Here is an 18,838-nt window from a genome sequence, read left to right as displayed (position 1 = left end):
CCATGGCCGCTGAGCCTGCGCGTCCGGAGCCTGTGGCCCCAAAAGGGAAAGGCCAAAGGAGAGAGGGCCCCGCACAAAAAAAAAAAAAAAAAAAAAAAAGGAAGAAAAATATATAGTGACAAAATTATAGAAGCAAAGGAATAATCAACCCCTATTTCAGGGTAGCAGTTTCCTCTGCGGGGGGGAGAAAGAGGGATGCATTCCTGGAAGGGCACACAGAGGGCCCCCAATGCTGTCTTTCTTAAGCTGAGTGGTGGATACAAGGGTGTTTATTATCCTTTAAGCTGAAAAGATATATTTTAGACACTTCTGAATGAATGTATCAAAATAAAAAACAAAAAACCTTCTAAAATGTTGGTTAAAGACCTGTTCCAAATTCTGAAAAACTTCAGATGAGATCTTAGACTTCACGCTGCTGGTTTGAAACCAGCCACCTCCCAACCTGCCTTACGACGACCTGCTGGGCGTTATTCCACCATTCCTGCCTCCACGCTGCCTGTCTTCCCCTTCTGGCTCTCTCCTCCCTCCTCACTTCAGCAAGGCAGTGGGTCTGCCAGAGCCTCTCCTTCCACAAGCCACCCCTAGCCTGGGTCCACCTAGTGAATTTTTACTTCTCCAAAATGTGCCTGTGTCGCCTCTCCCCAGATTTACCTTTCATAACAGCTGCACCCCACCCTCTGCACTGGCACCTCTATGAGAACTCTACAGCCCCACGGTTGTATCACCTGTGTGCTCTCACCTCCCTGCCTAATCACGTTCCACTTCGTGTTATCAGAGCCTTATAAACTAAGATTTATGAAGGAAGGCGGCCATGTCAGCCCTCACCTTTATAACGCAGGTGTGGAGGGTCAAGGGCCACCGGGACCCCAGCAATGTCAGTGGATGCCAGCGCAGACAGGAGCAGGGAAAAAGCACCCAGCTATGGAGTGCTTCCCATGCTCTCTGCACGCAACAGTCCTGTGCAGCAGGCAACATTAACTCAGTTTTACAGGTGCAGAAGCTGAGACACAAACACACAAGTCAGAGAGAGCTGCAGCTCTGGGATTCAAACCTGGCTTCTGACTCCAGAGCCCACGCCTAACCATAGCACTACATCCTGGAACACCGTGGAGCTGCCCGCTCCTGTCTCAGCTGATGATGGAGCAGTCTCTGTAGCCAGACAGCTTAAAATCCCAGCTCTACTACTTATGGTTTCCAGTCTGTGGAATGCGGAAAACAGGGCCCAGCCGTGGTGCTGACAGCTCGGTCCTGGGGCCAGTGTTACTGGGGAGACTAGTGTAACTACAGTGCCCCCAGGTGGCCGCCTTGGTCAGTGCTCCAAGGCCAAGCAAGTTTCAACAGTGGACGGGACAAGGGTGGGTCTGGGGACTGGGTCCTCAGGCATGAACGATCCAGGAATGGAACGTCAAAGGGGTCAAGCTCATGTAGGATGCAGTAAGTATTAATTACAAAACTTCATGAGCCTAATAAGGGTCCGGAATAGGTGAGCCCTTTAGAATCTACCAACTGAGCCCTACTTCCAAAAGGTTCACCTGCAAGACAGCTGAGCTGAGATCTGGGGAGACGTGGCAGGGATGACAGCTCTCCATTCCATCCTGGCTGAAATAACGAAGTCTGTCATCCATTCCCCCCCCACCCCTCCCCGCCGCCGCCTTTTGTTTCTGCGGAGAGACAGAGCCTGGGCTTCGGTCTGAGCCCCAGGTTTGAATCTGTCTGCCCCTCAGCAGCGGTGAATTGAATGCCAGCAATGAGTACACGGTCCTGCCCTCGGGAGAGTAAAACCTAGTTATGAGAGACAAATGCATAAACACCTCCAAGGTAACGTGGTTAGAACTATGCCAGAGGCATGAACCCGGATTGAGTGAGGGCACTCGCCTGGCAGGGCAGGGACCCTGGGGAGAGCAACCAGTGTAGTGGTAGAAGTAAAAGTAGCAGCAGCAGCAGCTGTTAGAATGTGTACGGCATTCATCACGTCCATCACTGCCCTAAGCACTGCTCACACACTAACCTGCTTAAGCCTTACAACGTCCCTAATAAGTGCACTATCCCCGTCTTCCAGATGAAGGCATTGAACAGACGGGAGTTAAATAATCTGACCGAGGCCCCTCACTATTGCGCGCCAGAGCTGGGATTCAAAACCCAGAGTCTGTCCCCAGAGTCCCAGAGCCTATCTCCCACCCTGGACTCAAAGGGACATGAAGCCCCGTGCGGGTGCAGGAAGCTGCCCAGTTGCTGGACAGCTAAAGGCAAGGTTGTTGCAAGCATGAAATGAGAAAATGTATGTAGAGTGTCTGGCACACAGCCCTTCTGCCCGTGAGAGTGGAAAGAGGGCAGGAGAGATGGAAGCACTTCAGAGCCTTACGATCCACATACCAGTCCTTCTAGGGCAGTGGTCTGGAACTGACTGGGGTGGGGGTGGGACTATAGTCCCTCTGAGATATACTCTAAGCCCCGCCCCCAGTGCACATTTGCATGGATACAACACACGCTTCACACAATCTGAGGGAGACCACGGTGCCCTTTCCAACCCACAGGTCCCCCAAGAACCTCTGTCCGTATGTCCCGCAGTTTCCAGTTTTCCTGGAAACGAAGGCAAACCTTAAGAATGCATCTTAGTATCTAGCCAGAAACCATTAGATGGTTTGGTGCTGTGCTGGCCCCAGGACACCCCCAGGGTCCTCAGCCACCCCCACCTTGAATGACGCTGCTCCACCACCTGCAAACAACAGCGGACAGCTCTACAGGTCCATCTTTCACTCAGCAGTTTCCCTTCTCCTTTTTGGTCCTGCTTCAGAACTACATGATGGGTCTTTTCTGAAGACCCATACTCTTTTCAAATCACAAGAAATACCCCAAATTGGCTGAGGATACATAAAATTACTATCGTCACACATCGAGCCACACCTTCAAATTGGTACTACTTAGGTTGGCAAATGTAGGAAAACTTCCAAACGCTGCCTTACCACTCCACTCTTGGAAAGTTACCTGTAAGAACTAACCTAAGTTAGCAAAAGGCTGCATACTTGAAGATGCTCACTGCACACTGTTTAAAAACAGCTAAAACTCTGGGACGTTTTCCAAAAGGCAAGTTCCATGAACACCAGGGGTTACACACACATACACAGAGGCTCTCCTTGTCAAGTATTTATGAGGAAACTGGGTCAAAAAGTTAAATGGTTTCTTTGCTGCAGGAGTTTCAAGGGTTTTACTAGCTAAGAGGCATTCTGACCCTCCTAGAAGGCCACACGGCACGGACCCAGCAAAGCACACGCGGAGGGCTCTGCTGTGTCAACATGGACTGCTATGCTTTGACCCCACCGCCACCCCAAGGGGACACCCCATTTCTTGGCTCCCCTCCCTGGCACGATTCCTTACCTACAATCACTGCCTCCCACTTTCTCACTTCTCTCTCGCCCCAACGCTCTACTGGGACCACTCTTCTTAAGGGTACTGATGAGCTCCCGGCGCCACACCCAGTGGCGCCGCACTCCGGCCACACTGGCCTCCTTCCCCTGCTCCACGCACCTTGACCATTCCATTCCAGCCTTAGGACCTCCCCTAAGTCTGCAACACTCCACCTCCCCTTTAGCTCCCGTCAATCAGGCTTCAACTTAAGTGTCATCTGCAAGAGGCCGTCCCTGACCGCCCAAAGCAGCCGCACTGACCACCCTCATTTCCCTAATTAAATAGGGCATTCGCTGACCTTTTGCTTATTTACTGTTTGCTGGCTGTCTCCTCGGGACCAGTTCTATTTCAAATCTTCAAACACCAGAGTTACAGAAACCCTTCTGATTCAAGCTAGTCTGGGACAGATGTTCTGTCACCTCGGACTAAACGGCTGAGGAATCCCTCCTGGCGTGCCGGCAGCCCCTCAGCCCTTCCCCCTCCCTTCCAGGTTCGCGTGGGAGCCAACCCCACGAGGCAAGTGACGTGAGACCCTATGAACACAAAGTCAAGGCCTGCAGGGACGGGAAGAGTCATTCCGGCAAGTGGCTTGTAGGCTTCTTTTTGTTTTTTTATTTCCGTTGTGCAATTGAAAAAAAAAAAAGGACGATGGGCATCCTGGTGGCCAGAGTCCTCCTTGGTGCCCCTCCCCTTGGCTTTCCCTGCTACAGACACACAGAGGAAGGTGGCTGTGTTGGTGTTTTCTTTTTTTAATGAAAACTAGATCGCTGCTTACAAAAACCTGCTGAGCCCTCAGCCCAGCCCCTTCACAGTTCCCGTGGCTCAGCCTCACCCCGACTCTGCCCCACGGCTGCTCCCAGCGGGCCCGGAGGCTGCACGGATGAGGGTGTCCATGCCACCACGGCTCTCAGCCCGCCGCCCGGACCAGAGGGAAATGATGCGAATGTCCCGCCCCCTACCCCCCCCCCCCCCCCCCCAGCCTCTTTTCCCCTGTCCCCACCCCCCACCCCTAACGCTACCCCACTACTGAGATGAGGCCCAGCCCCTGTGAAGAGGGCCGGGGCCTACAGGCTGTAGAACTTGAGGCTCCTGTCCATGCCTGTTGAAGCAATGAACTTGGCGTGGTGCCCAAAGGCCACCCCCGTGGTCAGGCCGCTATGCTCTGTGGGGAGAGACAAGAGACAATGGTGAGGAGGCTTTTCTTCCTCGGGGTCTCAGCACTGACCCCTAATGATTCGCTCCCAACCCATCCAGTCCTCCTCCCCCGTCAGTGTTCCTCATCCTGCGGGCCTCTGCCCGTATCGACCTCCCTGTGGCCTGTCAACCCCCGAGGCCAGGGCTCTAGTCTGACCCGCACAGCACTGAGCTCCAGGGCCTCACTCGGTGCTGGCCCACGGCAGGCACGCAGGTTTTGTGGCTGGGCTGAGTGGAACGCCAGTCTCCCCCACCTAAGCTTTTGGAGCAGCTACAACTCGGCTCTGCTCGGCTCGGTTCAAGTCCGAGAACTGACTGGGAGCTAGGCTGGTTGGTATGTATTTAGTTCTGACTCCCTGTGTGTAACTGGAATATTCTATCAGCTGGTTCTAGCTCATGAGGTTAACTCCAGGAAACTTGGGCCCCTGGCGCAGGGCAGGGCTGGGGCAGGGGCAGAAGAGGCTCGGGCAGTTCATGGGCATCAGTGCAAATTCCTAGGATCACAGCCGGCCCACCAGCTCCCCACTACAAAGCCACCCTGTGTTTCCAGCCCTCCACTCCACCTAACTCTGCTGCAAACCAAAGCACCAGGGCCCAGTGAAGGTTAAAACTCGTGGGCCACACAGTCAGGCCTGGCCACCTCTGGGACACACACACCGAGGAGAATCGGGGGTGGGAGAAGGTGCTTGTGCCCTGCCCACAACCTGCTAATGAGGACAAGAACTTCATCAACAAAGACAACAGCAGCCGCCGTTCACCCAGCTCCTGAGGGTGCAAGAGGCACCCTGTCACCGTGCAGGCGCCTCCGCAGCACCAGCTGGCACAACCTGCAGTGTCAGAACGCCCACTGAAAGATGAAGAAACTGCAGCTCCAAAGGGCAAGTCACATACCCGAGGCCACACGACTGTGAGGCTGCCAACCCTGCCATCCACCGTCTCAGCATCTCACGCTCGTTTTCTCTAGTACTTAGCACCACACTTAAGTAATCACTGGTGAAGTCACTCTACATCTGCCTTCCCAAGCTGACCAGAAATTCCGTTAGTGCAAACGCTGGGCCTGCCTTCTTTATCGCTCTAACCCACCGCGGACTAAGACACAATATTGAATGGTACAGTAGCACATCCTTCCTATGTGCCAGACACTGTTCTAAACACATCCATCTATGTGTATTGCTATTCTGTATTTATACGTTTACACGTTATGTATATTTGTATTTTATACGTTTATATATTTATATAAACTCATCTAAACACATGTACGTATATATAAACTCAGCTAAACCTCACAACAACCCCACTGGGTATGTACAGTCCTCCCCTGGTATCTGAGGGGTGCTGGTTCCAGGAACTCCTGCAGACACCAAAATCCACAGACACTCAAGCCCTTTATATAAAATGGTGTAGTATTTGCATATAACCTACACACATTCTCCTACATACTTTAAATCATCTCTAGATAATTTATAATTCCTAACACAACATAAATTCTATGTAAATAGCTGTAAATATAAGATAAATGTTACGTTAACAGTTGCCAGTGTGTGGCCAATTCGAGTTTTGCTCTATTTTCGACCCACAGTTGGCTGAATCTGTGAAGGATCAACTGTACTATTATCATTCTCCAGAGAGGTTAAGTAACTTACCCAATGTCACACAGATTCAAGTGGTAGAGCCAGCATTTAAAGCCAAGCAGTTTGACTCTTTGAGTTCATTGTCTTAGCCATTAAACTCTATTGCCTCAGATAGTGATTAAAGGCGGCCTTGGCAAATGCAAGCTTACCCCTAGAAATTCCTAACACAGTGAGATCTTCCCACTTTCCTCTGGGCCAGGGCACCCAGAGACCTCAGCATCCCAGGGCCAGCCTCTACCTGTAAAGTGAAGAATCTCCGTCCACTGTTTGCAGATGTAGATCTGGACATCCGTGCCCCCAAGGGCCAGGTAAGTTCCACTCTGGTCAAAGATCAGTGACTTTACCTGCCAGAATCAGGAGAGAGGTCACATGAGAGCAGCAACTATGAGCAACTGGGGATAAACAGAGGCAGTTTAGAGTAATTCAGTGAATAACCAACAAATGAGGAGGAGAGGCGACCAAGAGAGCTGGGGGGAGGGAGGGGGCGCACCTCAAAGTTGTTATCCAGCTGCAACGTCTTAAAGTTCTTAAGTTTGCGCAGATCCCAGAGCTTGACAGAGGAGTCATCAGCCGCCGTAGCCAGGTAGTAGCCGTTCTCGGAGAAGGCGATGCTGGTGATGGGGCCCGAGTGGCCAGGGAAGTTGGCCACGTTGGTGCGCTCCTACAGTTGGGGGGCAGGGAGTACAATGTCACCCACTGGTCAGGGGGAGAAAATGGAGCTCATCAAAGTCCTACTTCTGAGATGTCCTCTTCCATCCTTCAGGGAGGACAACCAGCAGGAATAGCAGGGGTGGTGCCCAGCCTGGGGCCCCCAGACCCCACCTACTGTCACACACACACACACACACACACACACACACAGAGCCACTGTCCACTCTTGGGACACCCCTGGGGCCAGGTACCATAAACACTTCACCACACTGCACAGTTCCAAGAGCTCCAGCCCTGGGCCGCAGATGGAGGTCACCGCGTCCTACCTTCAAGTCCCAAATCTTGATCTGAGAGTCCATGGTTCCTGTCCCGAAAATGAGTCCGTCAGGGTGGAACTGCGCACAGGTGAGGGCTGCGGAGAGGGAGACAGCCGTGCGTCAGCGCCCCAGGGGAGACTGAGACTAAGTGCAGCCAAGGCAGGCTCCTCGCTCTTCCCACTGCTCACCGGGCTGGCGCCACGCCTGGCTCTCAGCAGGTACTGGTGGTTAAGTGTGTTTTTAGAACAAATGAGCAAATGACTAAATAAGACATTAAAATACACAAAACACAGCAAATGAAGAGCCCAGCGCTTCTGAGGCAACTTACAGCAGCCAGAGGTTTCATCGGTCACCTTGGTGAGCACACGTCCTGTCTGGATGTCAGAGAAGGCCCAGTACTGAAAACACAGAGACAACGGAGCCAGTAAGACAGTGGGTCCCCAGGTTCTGGTGGCCCCTCAGGAAGGCAAAGACTCTAGGCCGGCAGACCCTGGCAAGGCCAGCCCCTCTTGGTAGAGGGAACATTCTCCTTGGGGTTCTGCGGAACTGGCTGTGGTTTGGTAAGATGTTCCCTCCTCCCAGGATATAGGAGTTTGGGGACCAGGAGCCTCTTTGGGGCCCTGGCTGGGACCACACCTGGTCATCAGAGGAGCTCAGGAGATAGTCACCAGTGGCGTGGAGGCTGAGGCCTGTCACAGCACTCTCATGGGCCCGAACAACCTGTACACAAGAGGCGTTCGGAACAGACCAAATCCTGATAGTGGCATCTGGCGAGGCGGAAAACACCAGCTCCTAAAAGGAACGCAAGGAGACAGATGATCACAGACAGAGAAGAGATGGACCACAACCATCTTACAAAAGAGGGCTCAGGGGCTTCCCTGGTGGCGCAGTGGTTGAGAGTCTGCCTGACGATGCAGGGCACGCGGGTTCGTGCCCCAGTCCGGGAGGATCCCACATGCCACGGAGCAGCTAGGCCCGTGAGCCATGGGCGCTGAGCCTGTGCTCCGCAACGGGAGAGGCCACGACAGTGAGAGGCCCGTGAAGAGGGCTGGGGACAGCCACAGCCCTGCCCTGCCTGGAACCACCCATCCGCCCCTACGATGCCTAAGAGGACCCCAGGGTAAATGCTATTAGAATGGGAAATTAAGCAGCCTTTGGCCAACGGCGGGAGGCCCTGCCATCTAGTGGTAAAAAGGATAACTGCACCAGAGGGAAATTTCCCACAACCCTTTTCCAGGACCAGAGAAATGTGGCTTAGTGCAATTGAGAAACTGAATTTTAAATTTCAGTTTACTTAAATAGTCTGGGGTGGCACAGGTCTGAACAGTACCAGGCCCGGAAGGGGCTGCAAGGGCATGTTCCAGTGCATCCCACACTTAAGGATTCCGGGGGCAAGTTAGTTCCCAGAAAAACTTACGTGGTGTCACCAACCAATTATTTTGGTTAGTTAGGACGTTAAAAACTATAAGGTAAAACCAACTACCATCTTCCATCAATGCACTTGCATGAGAGAAATAACATTAACTCGCAGTAAGCAGGAAAACAGTGCTTCAATTGGAACATATCTAGTTTAATGAAAAGTTCACCATGTTATTTTTCTATTTCTAATTTCCTTAAAGGTACAGAGAAAAGACTCTGGGAAGAGCTGATCCATCCAGCCACTTGTTCTACAGTCCCAAACTGTCCTAGACGTAAAAACTCAAATCCCATGTCATTAATCTGGTCAAACGAGCTGCTTACCCTCTAAAGCAGCAGCTCTCCGTCTGTTTTAACCCACACCCCTTGCAGCGGTTAACGTCGCGTTTCCACCCTCAGCCTGGAGGACCGCAGGAAGACAGACCCCTCTGTCCTCCTCAGATACACGAGGCAAGATCCTGCTGAGCTTTATTTCCTACAGTCTGTATTATAAACACTGTAGGGTTTTTTCCCTTTTCTAACATAAAACATTTCAACGAATACGCTTTTCAAACTACACAATTCCTTTCTCCCCCCCGGTTTGAAGGCCACGCTTCAGGAGCTCTGACACAGAGCAGAGGGCAACCCCACGACCCCAAGCCCAGCCCCTAACTGCCTGAGCTGGAGAGTCGGCACTCCTTCTCAGGCCCATGTCACTTCACCAAGGAGGCAACGGGGTGGGGGTCTGGTCCTGGGCCCCTAAACCACTGAAACAGGGCTCAGGAATGAGGGCTGAGGGTGCTAGGAGAGCCCTTACCTGGGAAGGGTGAAAGACCACGCTGGTGACTTTCTTGGTATGGCCTTTGAGAGTGGCCAGGATTTGCTCAGAACTCTTGTCGAAGACGACGACATTTTTATCTGCCCCACCTGAAGAGGACCAAAATGAGATCCAAAAATGTGTCAGGCCCACCCAAGTCCCTCTGCTGAAGAAGGTACTTTTGTCCCCAGGCCCGCTCTCACCAGTGAGGATCTTGTTGGTGTCGGAGGGGCAGAGGTCCAGGGCAAGGATCCCGGGAATGCTAGCACTGTGCAACCCCTGTGCAGAGAGAGCCACATCAAACCCAGTCACGGCCGAATCAAGGCAGGCCACAAAGCCGCCCAACTGCCCCGGCCCCGGCCCCCGGGAACATAAGTGACTCCTGTTCCTCATCCACTGCACTTGGACTTCTGCCTGGATGCAGTCAGTCCCTCATTGGCTATTGGGAAAGCCAGAGCTGGGCAGGAAGAGAAGCCTGACAACTCAGCAGCCAAGACTAGAAACGGGGCAGGGCCAGAGGCCACGCTGACCTGCCCCACCCCAGAAACAGCCTGGGAGAGCCGTGTCTCCAAGTCTGCAGGACTCCGCCACTCACCACGTGGGATGCCACCTGCCGGTATTTGCTGAGCTCTTCCGGCTTCACCAGCTCCTCAGGCACAGTCTTCCCTCTCTGAGAGAAAGAAAAAGCCCCCCAAGAAAAGAGGGAGTGAGTGCAGGACTCGGCCATCCCCCCTCCTCCTAAGGGGCCAGCCACGTCCTCCAGGCCAGCTCCCGCCCCTGACCCTGGGAGGACTCACCTTCTTCCGCTCTGTGGTTAGCACAGTGGCCTTGTCTTGAAGCTGGGGAAGAGAGAGGGGAATAGGCTCAACGTGAGACAAATTATTTTGCCAGGAAAACAACATGGGGAATGCTGTCACATCTACGCTTTCACGAGCATCGCCAGGAACTCATCACCTGCCGAGCTCTGTGCTAAAGGCTTCTGCGCACGATCTCTGTTTACTTTCATTCCAACCTTATGAAGTGGGTGCTGATGACCCTATTTCACAGAGTAGGAAACTGAGCCTCAGAGAAGTGAAGTCACTTGCCCAAGGCCAGAGGCAATAAATGGCACGGTTCCCAGACCACGCCTGCACCACTAAGATGAGAGCTGAGATGCATGCTGACAACCTGAACGGCTTGGAAAAGACACACACTATCAACTCGTACTAAGGAGGATCCCCTGAGTATAACAGAGCACTGGACTTGGACTCAGGGGCCAGCTCTGCCTCTTGTGAGCTGTGCCTTTGAATCTGAACCTCACATTCTTTACAGATTCTTCATTTGTAAAATGAAAATGATCACTCCTGTTCTGTCTCCCTCAAAAAAACAAAAAGAAAACGTGTAACAAAATGTTTTAGTCTGCAAAGAACCGTAATGAGAGCAACAAACGGTACTTAAGAGTAATCAAAATCTTTAAAATTCCCACAAGTCTATAAAGCAGGTACCATTATCCTCACTTTAGAAGGCAAATTAGACACAGGACTGGTTAAGTCAGCCCAAGGTCATAAAGCTTATAACTGGTGATATCAAAACACAAAGCCAGGCAGCCTAGTCGGAGTCTGTGCTCTGTACCACTCGACTTCATCTCCAAATGGATGGGATTTTTATTCGTATTGGACTCCAGGCAGATAGTGAAAAGGGAGGACCCATCAGCCTTCCCACCAAGTGAGAGCACGACATACCTTCTGAATAATCTCGGGAGTCATTCCCACCAGCTCGCCCAAATCCATCGGCTCGCCTGCACCCTGAAGAGCAGAAAGGTGAAGGTGAGAGGAGCACAGAAATGCCAGAGAGCCTTGCAAAGGAGGGCTGTGTGAGCCACCGTGCGCGCGTGCGCATACACACACACATACACACGTGTGCGCGGGCTGCTGGCGAGGCTGGGGGGACACTCACCACAACACTAGGCTGGGAGCTCGGCACAGCCTGGGGCACGATGAGACCAGCCTGCGGTTTCAGGGTAGCCAGAGCTGGGAGAGAAGACAATGTCAGAAACAGGCTATTATAAAACAGGCCCAGCCCAGAGTGGGGCATGGCAGGCGAGAGGCTCTACCTTCTCGGGCAGCAGTGACTTCCTTGGTGAGACGGGCGATGACACGGCAGGCGGCATCGTGCTGGTACAGAGCGTGGGACAGCTCTTGGCGGGTGGTCTGCAACTGCTGGCGCAGGGTGAAGCTGTGGAGCATGACTGCGTCCTGGGAGAGGGAGATGCCACTGAGGGGGTGGGGGAGGCGCGAGGAGCACCCAGCAGAAGAGTCAGCCCTTGATAAGAAGACTAGACCAGTACCGGTGACCCGAGCAAGATCTGAGTAACTCTGAACGCTTTGGGAGATGCCCCCGAGCTCCTACGCACGCCAAACCCTGGGCACACAGACAGGAGTGGGAGCCAATTCTTTCCCATTCCCATCTTCTCTAATTTACCGGCACATCTCAGATGTCGTGCCGTCACCTTGTCAAAGGGAATAAAAATGCTACAGCTGCTATTTATTGATTGCCCTCACTGCGTCAGGCACTACGTCAGACAATCCTCAAGATGTAGTCGTTCATTCACACTTTAGAGCACCTACTATGTACCTGGCGCTGCTCTCAGTGCTGGGGCTCTACTGATGAGTAAAATAAGCCCCTGACATCATGAAGTTTATACTCTAATCTTATTCTAATTCTCCCCAAACCCTGAGAGACAGGCACTAATCCATGTCATACGGTCAGGAAAAGCAGGACTTGGATACGAGCAACTTGCCCAGGGACAAGGCAAGTGGGCAAGGAACAAAGCGTGGAGCCCAGATCTGTGTGAGGTCAAGAAGCAGGCTCCTCTTCTGCTCTCACCCTCCCCTCAAAAGAGAAAGTAATGCTCCATCCCTCCCACCCCCACGTCCTAATCCAGTGATCCCTTCTTCTTTTTTTTTTTTTTTTGCGGTACGCGGGCCTCTCACTGCTGTGGCCTCTCCCGTTGCGGAGCACAGGCTCCAGACGTGCAGGCTCAGCGGCCATGGCTCACGGGCCCAGCCGCTCCGCGGCATGTGGGATCTTCCCGGACCGGGACACGAACCCGTGTCCCCTGTATTGGCAGGCAGCCTCTCGAGCATTGCGCCACCAGGGAAGCCCCAGTGATCCCTTCTTTTCAAGTGGGTAAGATACCAGTTCTCTTCCAGGGCCTTACCCATTCGTCCTGCAAGGCTTTCAGAATGGCGGGGATGCTGGTGGCTGAGGGAGGCTTGGGCCGGATTGGGTGAGCAACTGCCAAGAGAGGGAAGGTGGATGTGAAAACCCACAGCCCAGGGCGCTCTGCCCCTCCCCCGCTCTTCCCCTTCAGCCTGCACTAACAGACCACCGTCCCCTCCCTGAGCCCGCGGGCACCCCCTCCCACCCTCCCAGGCCGGGCTAGGACGGCCCTGGACTGAGGCCGCCAGCAGGCACCTTTGATATCGATGAGCTGCTCCTCGGACAGAGGCTGGTTGTTGATGGGATCTGTGCCATTCTCTGCAATATACTTCTCAATGAGCCGCCGCTCGTAGACGTGATTAGAGACAGGGGACACACACGGGTGCTCTGGTACTTCATTGGAGACTGCGGAGAAAAGGCAGGCAGTGAGCCTGGGGTGGTGAAAGGGCCACAGGGATGCTCCACCTACTGCTGGCCGCCACAAGACCACACGTCCCTACACTCAGCTAACAGCAATCAAGACGTGACACCGAGCCAGTTTCGGACGGTACCCAGAACATTTCCCAGCCACCTAACTAGCTTCTCCATCAGTCTCCTGACAGGCAGATAGTCAATAAATAATTATTACAGGACTACTAAAGCCAGGCACCTAGAGAGCAGTCAATAGTCCCCGCCCATCTCATTTTTGAACAAAGATGCTTAGGCACCCATTATACCGCAGGACAGAGAGATACACACGAAGCCATTCAAATCTCAAACTAGAGCCTAGATGGATTCTCAAACAAAGAAATTACAAAGCAATGTACCAAGTGCTATGATAACAAAAAGCACTTACATGGTGTTTACTAGATGCCAAGGGCGACTGTAAACATTCTCCACTGCTTAACTCATCCTCACAACAACCCCCAACAAAGCTATCATTTACACCCCTCGAGGATAGGGATTATAGCTGGTCTCTGCCTTCCAGAACAATGCAGATGCCCAGCGGGCACTCAGTAAACATCTACCCGATGAGCAAATGACAGGAAGGATGGAGCCGGGAAAAACAGAAAAGATCTTTCTCAAGGTTCAAACAATGAATGTGAAAATACTTTGCACACCGTCATCTCTTTAAGGCGTAAGGTTCCTTTTTCTAGTCACATTTCCTTTCGCTCCTTCTTCCCTTTGTATTGGATTTATGGAGAGGTTCTGAGAAGAGTAAAGGGCTTGAGAGTTAGGAAGCCAAGAGAGAGAAAAATGAGAAACTAATACCCGGATGAACAATGAGAATGCAAAACCTCTGCACGCCTCAATAAAACACCTAAAGGAAAGACAGGACAAGGCATTTGAAAAGAGCATGGATTCAGGGTCAGAGAACCTGGCTCCATCATGCAGCTCTGCCACTTACTAGCTGTACTGTTTTACAAAAGCCACATTCTCCTTGAGCCTTACATCCTTATCTGTAAAACCAGATGTTTATTTCTGCTTCGGAGAATTCTTATGAGGATATAACGAGATCACAGTCTTGCAAGCGCGCTGTAAACCAACAGAGACCTGGCTTCCAGCCCTGTCACTGCCTCTAACCTACTGTGCGACTTCTGCAAATTGCAGAAGTTCTGCCTACCCAAGCGAGGCGCCTCAGACAACATCCAGTGCCAAGGCCTTCATTTTGCAGATGGGGAAACTGAGGCCCGCATCCCTGCGCCAGCGGAGGCGGATCCTGCACAAGCCCTAGGGTTTCCTGTTTCCCCTGCACCTGCTCCCCTCTATCCAGGCCTCAGTTCCACTGCGCAAACGAGATGGGTGGCCTCAGTGCTGCCTGCGACAACACGCTTGAGGCGTTATGTAAACTGTGAAGCGCAGCGCAAATGCACCTCACACTTAAGAAGGAGGACCCCCGGGCTGACAGGCCGCCGCCCTGCCTTCCGGGAGCCCCATTTTCACCTCCGCCCCAACCCCGGCGTCGCAGCGGCCCGCATATCCTCCCGCTCGGCTCTCCGGCCTCCTGCGACCCGAGATCGGCCGCAGCCAATACTCACTAGAGCAGATCAGGGACATGGCGCCGTCGCTGCGTTCCAAGGCTCCTCACACCGGGCTCCGGGATCAGCTTCCGAGCCTCCGCGGGCCACTTCCGGTTCCCCGCTGCTTCCGGCACGCTCCGCTAAGAGCGGGGAGCAGCCCCGCCGAGCGACGCTCGCTTAGAGCTTCACGTGGGACCGCAACCGGTCGCGCGCCTCAGCCTCGGGCACTTAACGGAAGCTGCCCTTTCCCAGAATGCAATCGGGCAGGAAAGGGCGCGCCAGGAACTACTCGGTTATTTCCGGGCCCTCTCGGCTCGTTCCGTAAAGCGCTCCCAGGGGATAGGAAAGGAGATCCGAAACTACATTTCCCATGATGCAGTGGGACTTTGAAGCCAATCAATTCAGCGACACCCTTTTGAGACCGGAGCTGGCGGGGACCGTGAGACCGTAGTCTTGCAAAATTTGGTGTATGCGAGAATTTCTTAACGAACTTCTTAAAATGCATCTTCCTGGGGTCTACTTTAGAGAGTATGCGTTGTCAGTGCGTGCCCCACGTGATTCTCGGGCAAGTGTTTCTCGGAATACGCTTTGAAAGACCCAGTGAAGTAGGCGCAGGTGCAGATAGGTAGAGAAACTAACACTGGCCAAGAAACTGTTCTGGTCTTGCCTCTACTACCAATTTGCTGTGTGATTTTGGGCAAGTCCTCATCTTCTGCTCATCCACACTGGCCTTTTAAGTCCTCAAACTTACCCACTCTGGCTGGTTCCAGTTATGTTTGCCCAGAACACTTTCCTCAACTCCCTCTCTTCTTTCCCTCCCCTCCCATCCGCTCCAAAGTAAACTCAATCACACCTTAAATGGTACTTCCTCTGGAGCGTCTTTCTTGACCCCTGACTGAATTTTAGTCACGGTGCCCTGTAATTCTCCCCTGAGCCACTCTGGATAACTATAATCATTTAATTATTTAATTATGTACAAGTATCTGTTTGCTGTCTGGGTTCTCCGCTAGGCCATAAAGTCCGTGATGGCAGAAACCATGATTGTTCCGGTCACTCTTGTTTCTCAGAGTCTAACACGGTGCCCAACACAGAGCAGGAACGTCATAACTATTGTTGGTTGAATAACAGGCTGCGTGACAGGTCAGGCATCGGAAGTACTTGGATGTGGTAGGGAATAAAATGGATCCGTTTAGAGGGGACCTTGAACCTGAGGTGGTTAGACTTGATTGGGTTCACAGCCGGACAGCAGATCAGCTATGGAGTGATAACCACATTTCCAGAAGATTCCTCTGGAAGACATTAACTGGATGGGTTGGAGGGGGAGAGAGAAAGACCCAATAATTCATTTGTTGGACAAATCTATTGAGTATCCACTATGTGCTAGTCAGGCTCTGTACTTGATACTGGGGATAGCACTCTGAGCAAAACCAGGGGTGTCCCTGTGCTGGGGAGCTTATGGCTGTGACAGAAGATGGAGGAAATGGGGAGTCATTTCAAGGCTTCTGAGTTTCAAAACAAGCCCCTCAGGGAATAGAAAGGATTCGGCGCAATTGATTTTGGAGTAACTATTACAGGTGAGAACATGATATCAGGTTCCTCCCCACTGCCCCCAGTCTCAATCTCCCCACAAAGGAGATAAAGATTACCTAAGGCTGGGAAGGAAAGAGGTGGGGGAATGGGCTATATGCATAGCTGTCAGTGGGTTCTTGAGACTGGAACTCTATGCCCTGCTCCCCCAGGCCAAGGCTGCTGCTCCTTGGGAAGCAAAGGTACACATTGGTCAATAACCCAGAAGCTCCATTTCCCAGGAAGATTTAGTTGCAACCTGTGTGGACAACTGACAGAGGATTAACCAGGACAATGCAGCTCAAACAACTAAGAGGATTAGGTGAATTCTTCCCCTCCACGCTTTGGCCCTATGTTAATTTTCCAAAAGGTGTGTACAACCTGTAAAACAAGGGTGGGAAGAACCCTGAACTGTCTAAGAGTGTTCCTACCACTCAGATGGAAAAGAGAGTTGAAAAGAAATTAACTTGTCATAAGAAAAAAAAAAGTTATATTTCCTGCACAGGAAAATCCAAGTGACATGAGATTGGTAGTCCTACAAATCAAAAACGATCTCACAAGCAAATGTGAAGTTGCAACTGTGAGAAAGGCTGGAAGGTGTTGCCCAGGATGCTACCAGAGCCTGTTCTGGAAGAAAGAGACCCTTAGCCAAGGCAGGAAGTGATGAAGGTCCAGAGGAAGATGGATGTGTCTGAGAAAGATCTGAAGGAAAGAAACAATCTGACATGGGGACAGACTGATTGCTACTCATGTGTAGTCTGTGTGCAACAAAGAATGTCACTTATCATCCAGTCCTATAAGGATTAAATCACTAGCCACTATAATTGCAGCCCTACAGTTCACCCTGAAAGGAATTCAGGACAAAGAACAGGATGAGGCACGCTGTGCTTTGGAAAAATGCACAAAACAGGCCCTTAGATGTAACAGGAGAATTTTTATGACCCCAATTCTTGCATCTTCCTATACTTTAGAAAAGCACTAAAATCATGAACTGAAACGGACATCCCTGGTGGTCCAGTGGTTAAGACTCCACGCTCCCAATGCAGGGGGCCTAGGTTCAATCCCTGGTCGGGGAACTAGATCCCGCATGCCGCAACTAAAGATCCCGCATGCCGCAACTAAAGATCCCGCATGCCACAACAAAGATCCTGCACACGGCATCCCCTGTGCTGCAACTAAGACCCAGTGCAGCCAAATTAATTAATTAATTAATTAAAATGAAATCCCAAACATTAAAAAAAAATCATGAACAGAGATACCTGTTCCTCGTGACTAGCAGTAACCTTCTACTGAGATGTTGGATTGTACATACTCCTTGGCCAAAATCACACATATACTGGCCTCTCTTCCTACCTCTTTGGAGCAGTTCCTCAGAGCTATTGGAGAGGCTGTCTCCCGGGCTCTAGTCCTCAGTAAGACAATGCATAAAACTCAACTCACAGCTCGTATGTTGTGCACTTTTTTGTCAGTTGAGTTTTGGTGACCATGAGGGGAGAAACCCAGAGCAGACTTCTCTCCTTTGTGTAAACTCTAGGATCCAGACCCTTGGTACCAGCAAGGGCCCCTTGCGCTCGTCCGCCTCCTTGGTGTGTCCAGATGAATTTATCTGAGTCTCTCCTAAGCTCAGATCTCTCATCTTGGTTGACCATCCTGAGTTTAATTCAGAGGTTGTTAAACCCCTTGGTATGAGGAGCGGGATATCCTTCAACTTAGGTTCAAGAAGAGGTGCCTTATTCCCCAGTTGAGAGACACTGGGAAGATTTTGCTCAGTTGCTGAAAGACACTGACTGAGGAGTCTTTCAGTGCGATTGGACTGGGTGATTGGGTGGGAGGCTGACCTGATGTCTTTCCTCAAATCAGCTTCATAAACTTTAACAGGGTTTGTCAGAATAAAAGTGAAGATAGCATATGAGAGCTTTCAGCTCCAAAGATAAGAGACATAGCTCTTCCCAGCTGGTTTCAGCTTTCTCAGGCAACTGAGAAATTTATGGGAGAGGGGGAGGTGAGTCCTCATACTGTACCGCAACCCCATAGGGAAACCCACTCATTAATTTATGTTATTTTTTTTCCTATAGGTTTTTGGGGTCTTTTTTGTTCTTTGTTGTTCTTGTTGTTTTTATTTTTTTTTAATTTTGGCCACACTTTCTAGCATGCGGGATCTTGGTTCCTTGACCAGGGATCGAACCCGTGGCTCCTTCGGTGGAAGCACGGAGTCTTAACCACTGGACCGCCAGGGAAGTCTCCCACTCATTAATTTAAAAAGTCACTCATCCAGGGATGCACACATAAGGATTGGCCGTCCGGTGCTCCGAGCACCTGCGGGGGTTTTAGATTGCTAGAAGGAGAAACCGAGACAGGTAAAAGAGCTGAAATGACCCTAAGGTGACACCTTAGAGGAATTAAGCTTACAAACAGCACCTGGGCCCACCATACAGTTTTCAGTAGTAGTTTTATCCTGACAAACCAACTTTAAAATGTGGGATAGAGTTTCCCAAAAGAAGAAAAGAGGAGCATCAAACAGCCAACCTCCAACTAACACCCCAGTCAGGTTCATGTATTCACAGAACTTACACTTTTGCAAGTACTTACTTAACTGGGACCTAAAGGAAATCCCACCCTGAAATGGCCAAGATGGGGCTCTTTTAACATTCCAAAACTGGT

General features: G+C 51.5%; 1 protein-coding gene across 1 annotated transcript; it reads right to left on the bottom strand.

Annotated features, from left to right (window-relative positions):
* Positions 1–3,990: 3,990 nt before the first annotated feature.
* PRPF19 (pre-mRNA processing factor 19) lies at positions 3,991–14,850 on the bottom strand. Its single transcript, XM_027114585.1, has 16 exons — positions 14,630–14,850; positions 12,867–13,016; positions 12,610–12,686; positions 11,503–11,644; positions 11,346–11,419; positions 11,132–11,194; positions 10,208–10,249; positions 10,006–10,080; positions 9,614–9,689; positions 9,411–9,520; positions 7,835–7,990; positions 7,527–7,596; positions 7,208–7,293; positions 6,721–6,891; positions 6,469–6,574; positions 3,991–4,567 (listed from the first exon to the last, which is right to left on the bottom strand). Exons 1-16 carry the CDS (start codon positions 14,646–14,648, stop codon positions 4,470–4,472), a joined length of 1,515 nt encoding a protein of 504 aa, XP_026970386.1. The 5' UTR covers positions 14,649–14,850; the 3' UTR covers positions 3,991–4,469.
* Positions 14,851–18,838: the final 3,988 nt, after the last annotated feature.

The sequence above is a fragment of the Aethalodelphis obliquidens genome, unplaced genomic scaffold (genome assembly GCF_003676395.1).
Source record: "Aethalodelphis obliquidens isolate GAN/ISIS:26980383/991018 unplaced genomic scaffold, ASM367639v1 scaffold14, whole genome shotgun sequence".
Lineage (NCBI taxonomy): Eukaryota > Metazoa > Chordata > Mammalia > Artiodactyla > Delphinidae > Aethalodelphis > Aethalodelphis obliquidens.
The sequence above is the reverse complement of the archived record's forward strand: the minus strand, read 5'-3'. Positions and strand labels throughout refer to the sequence as shown.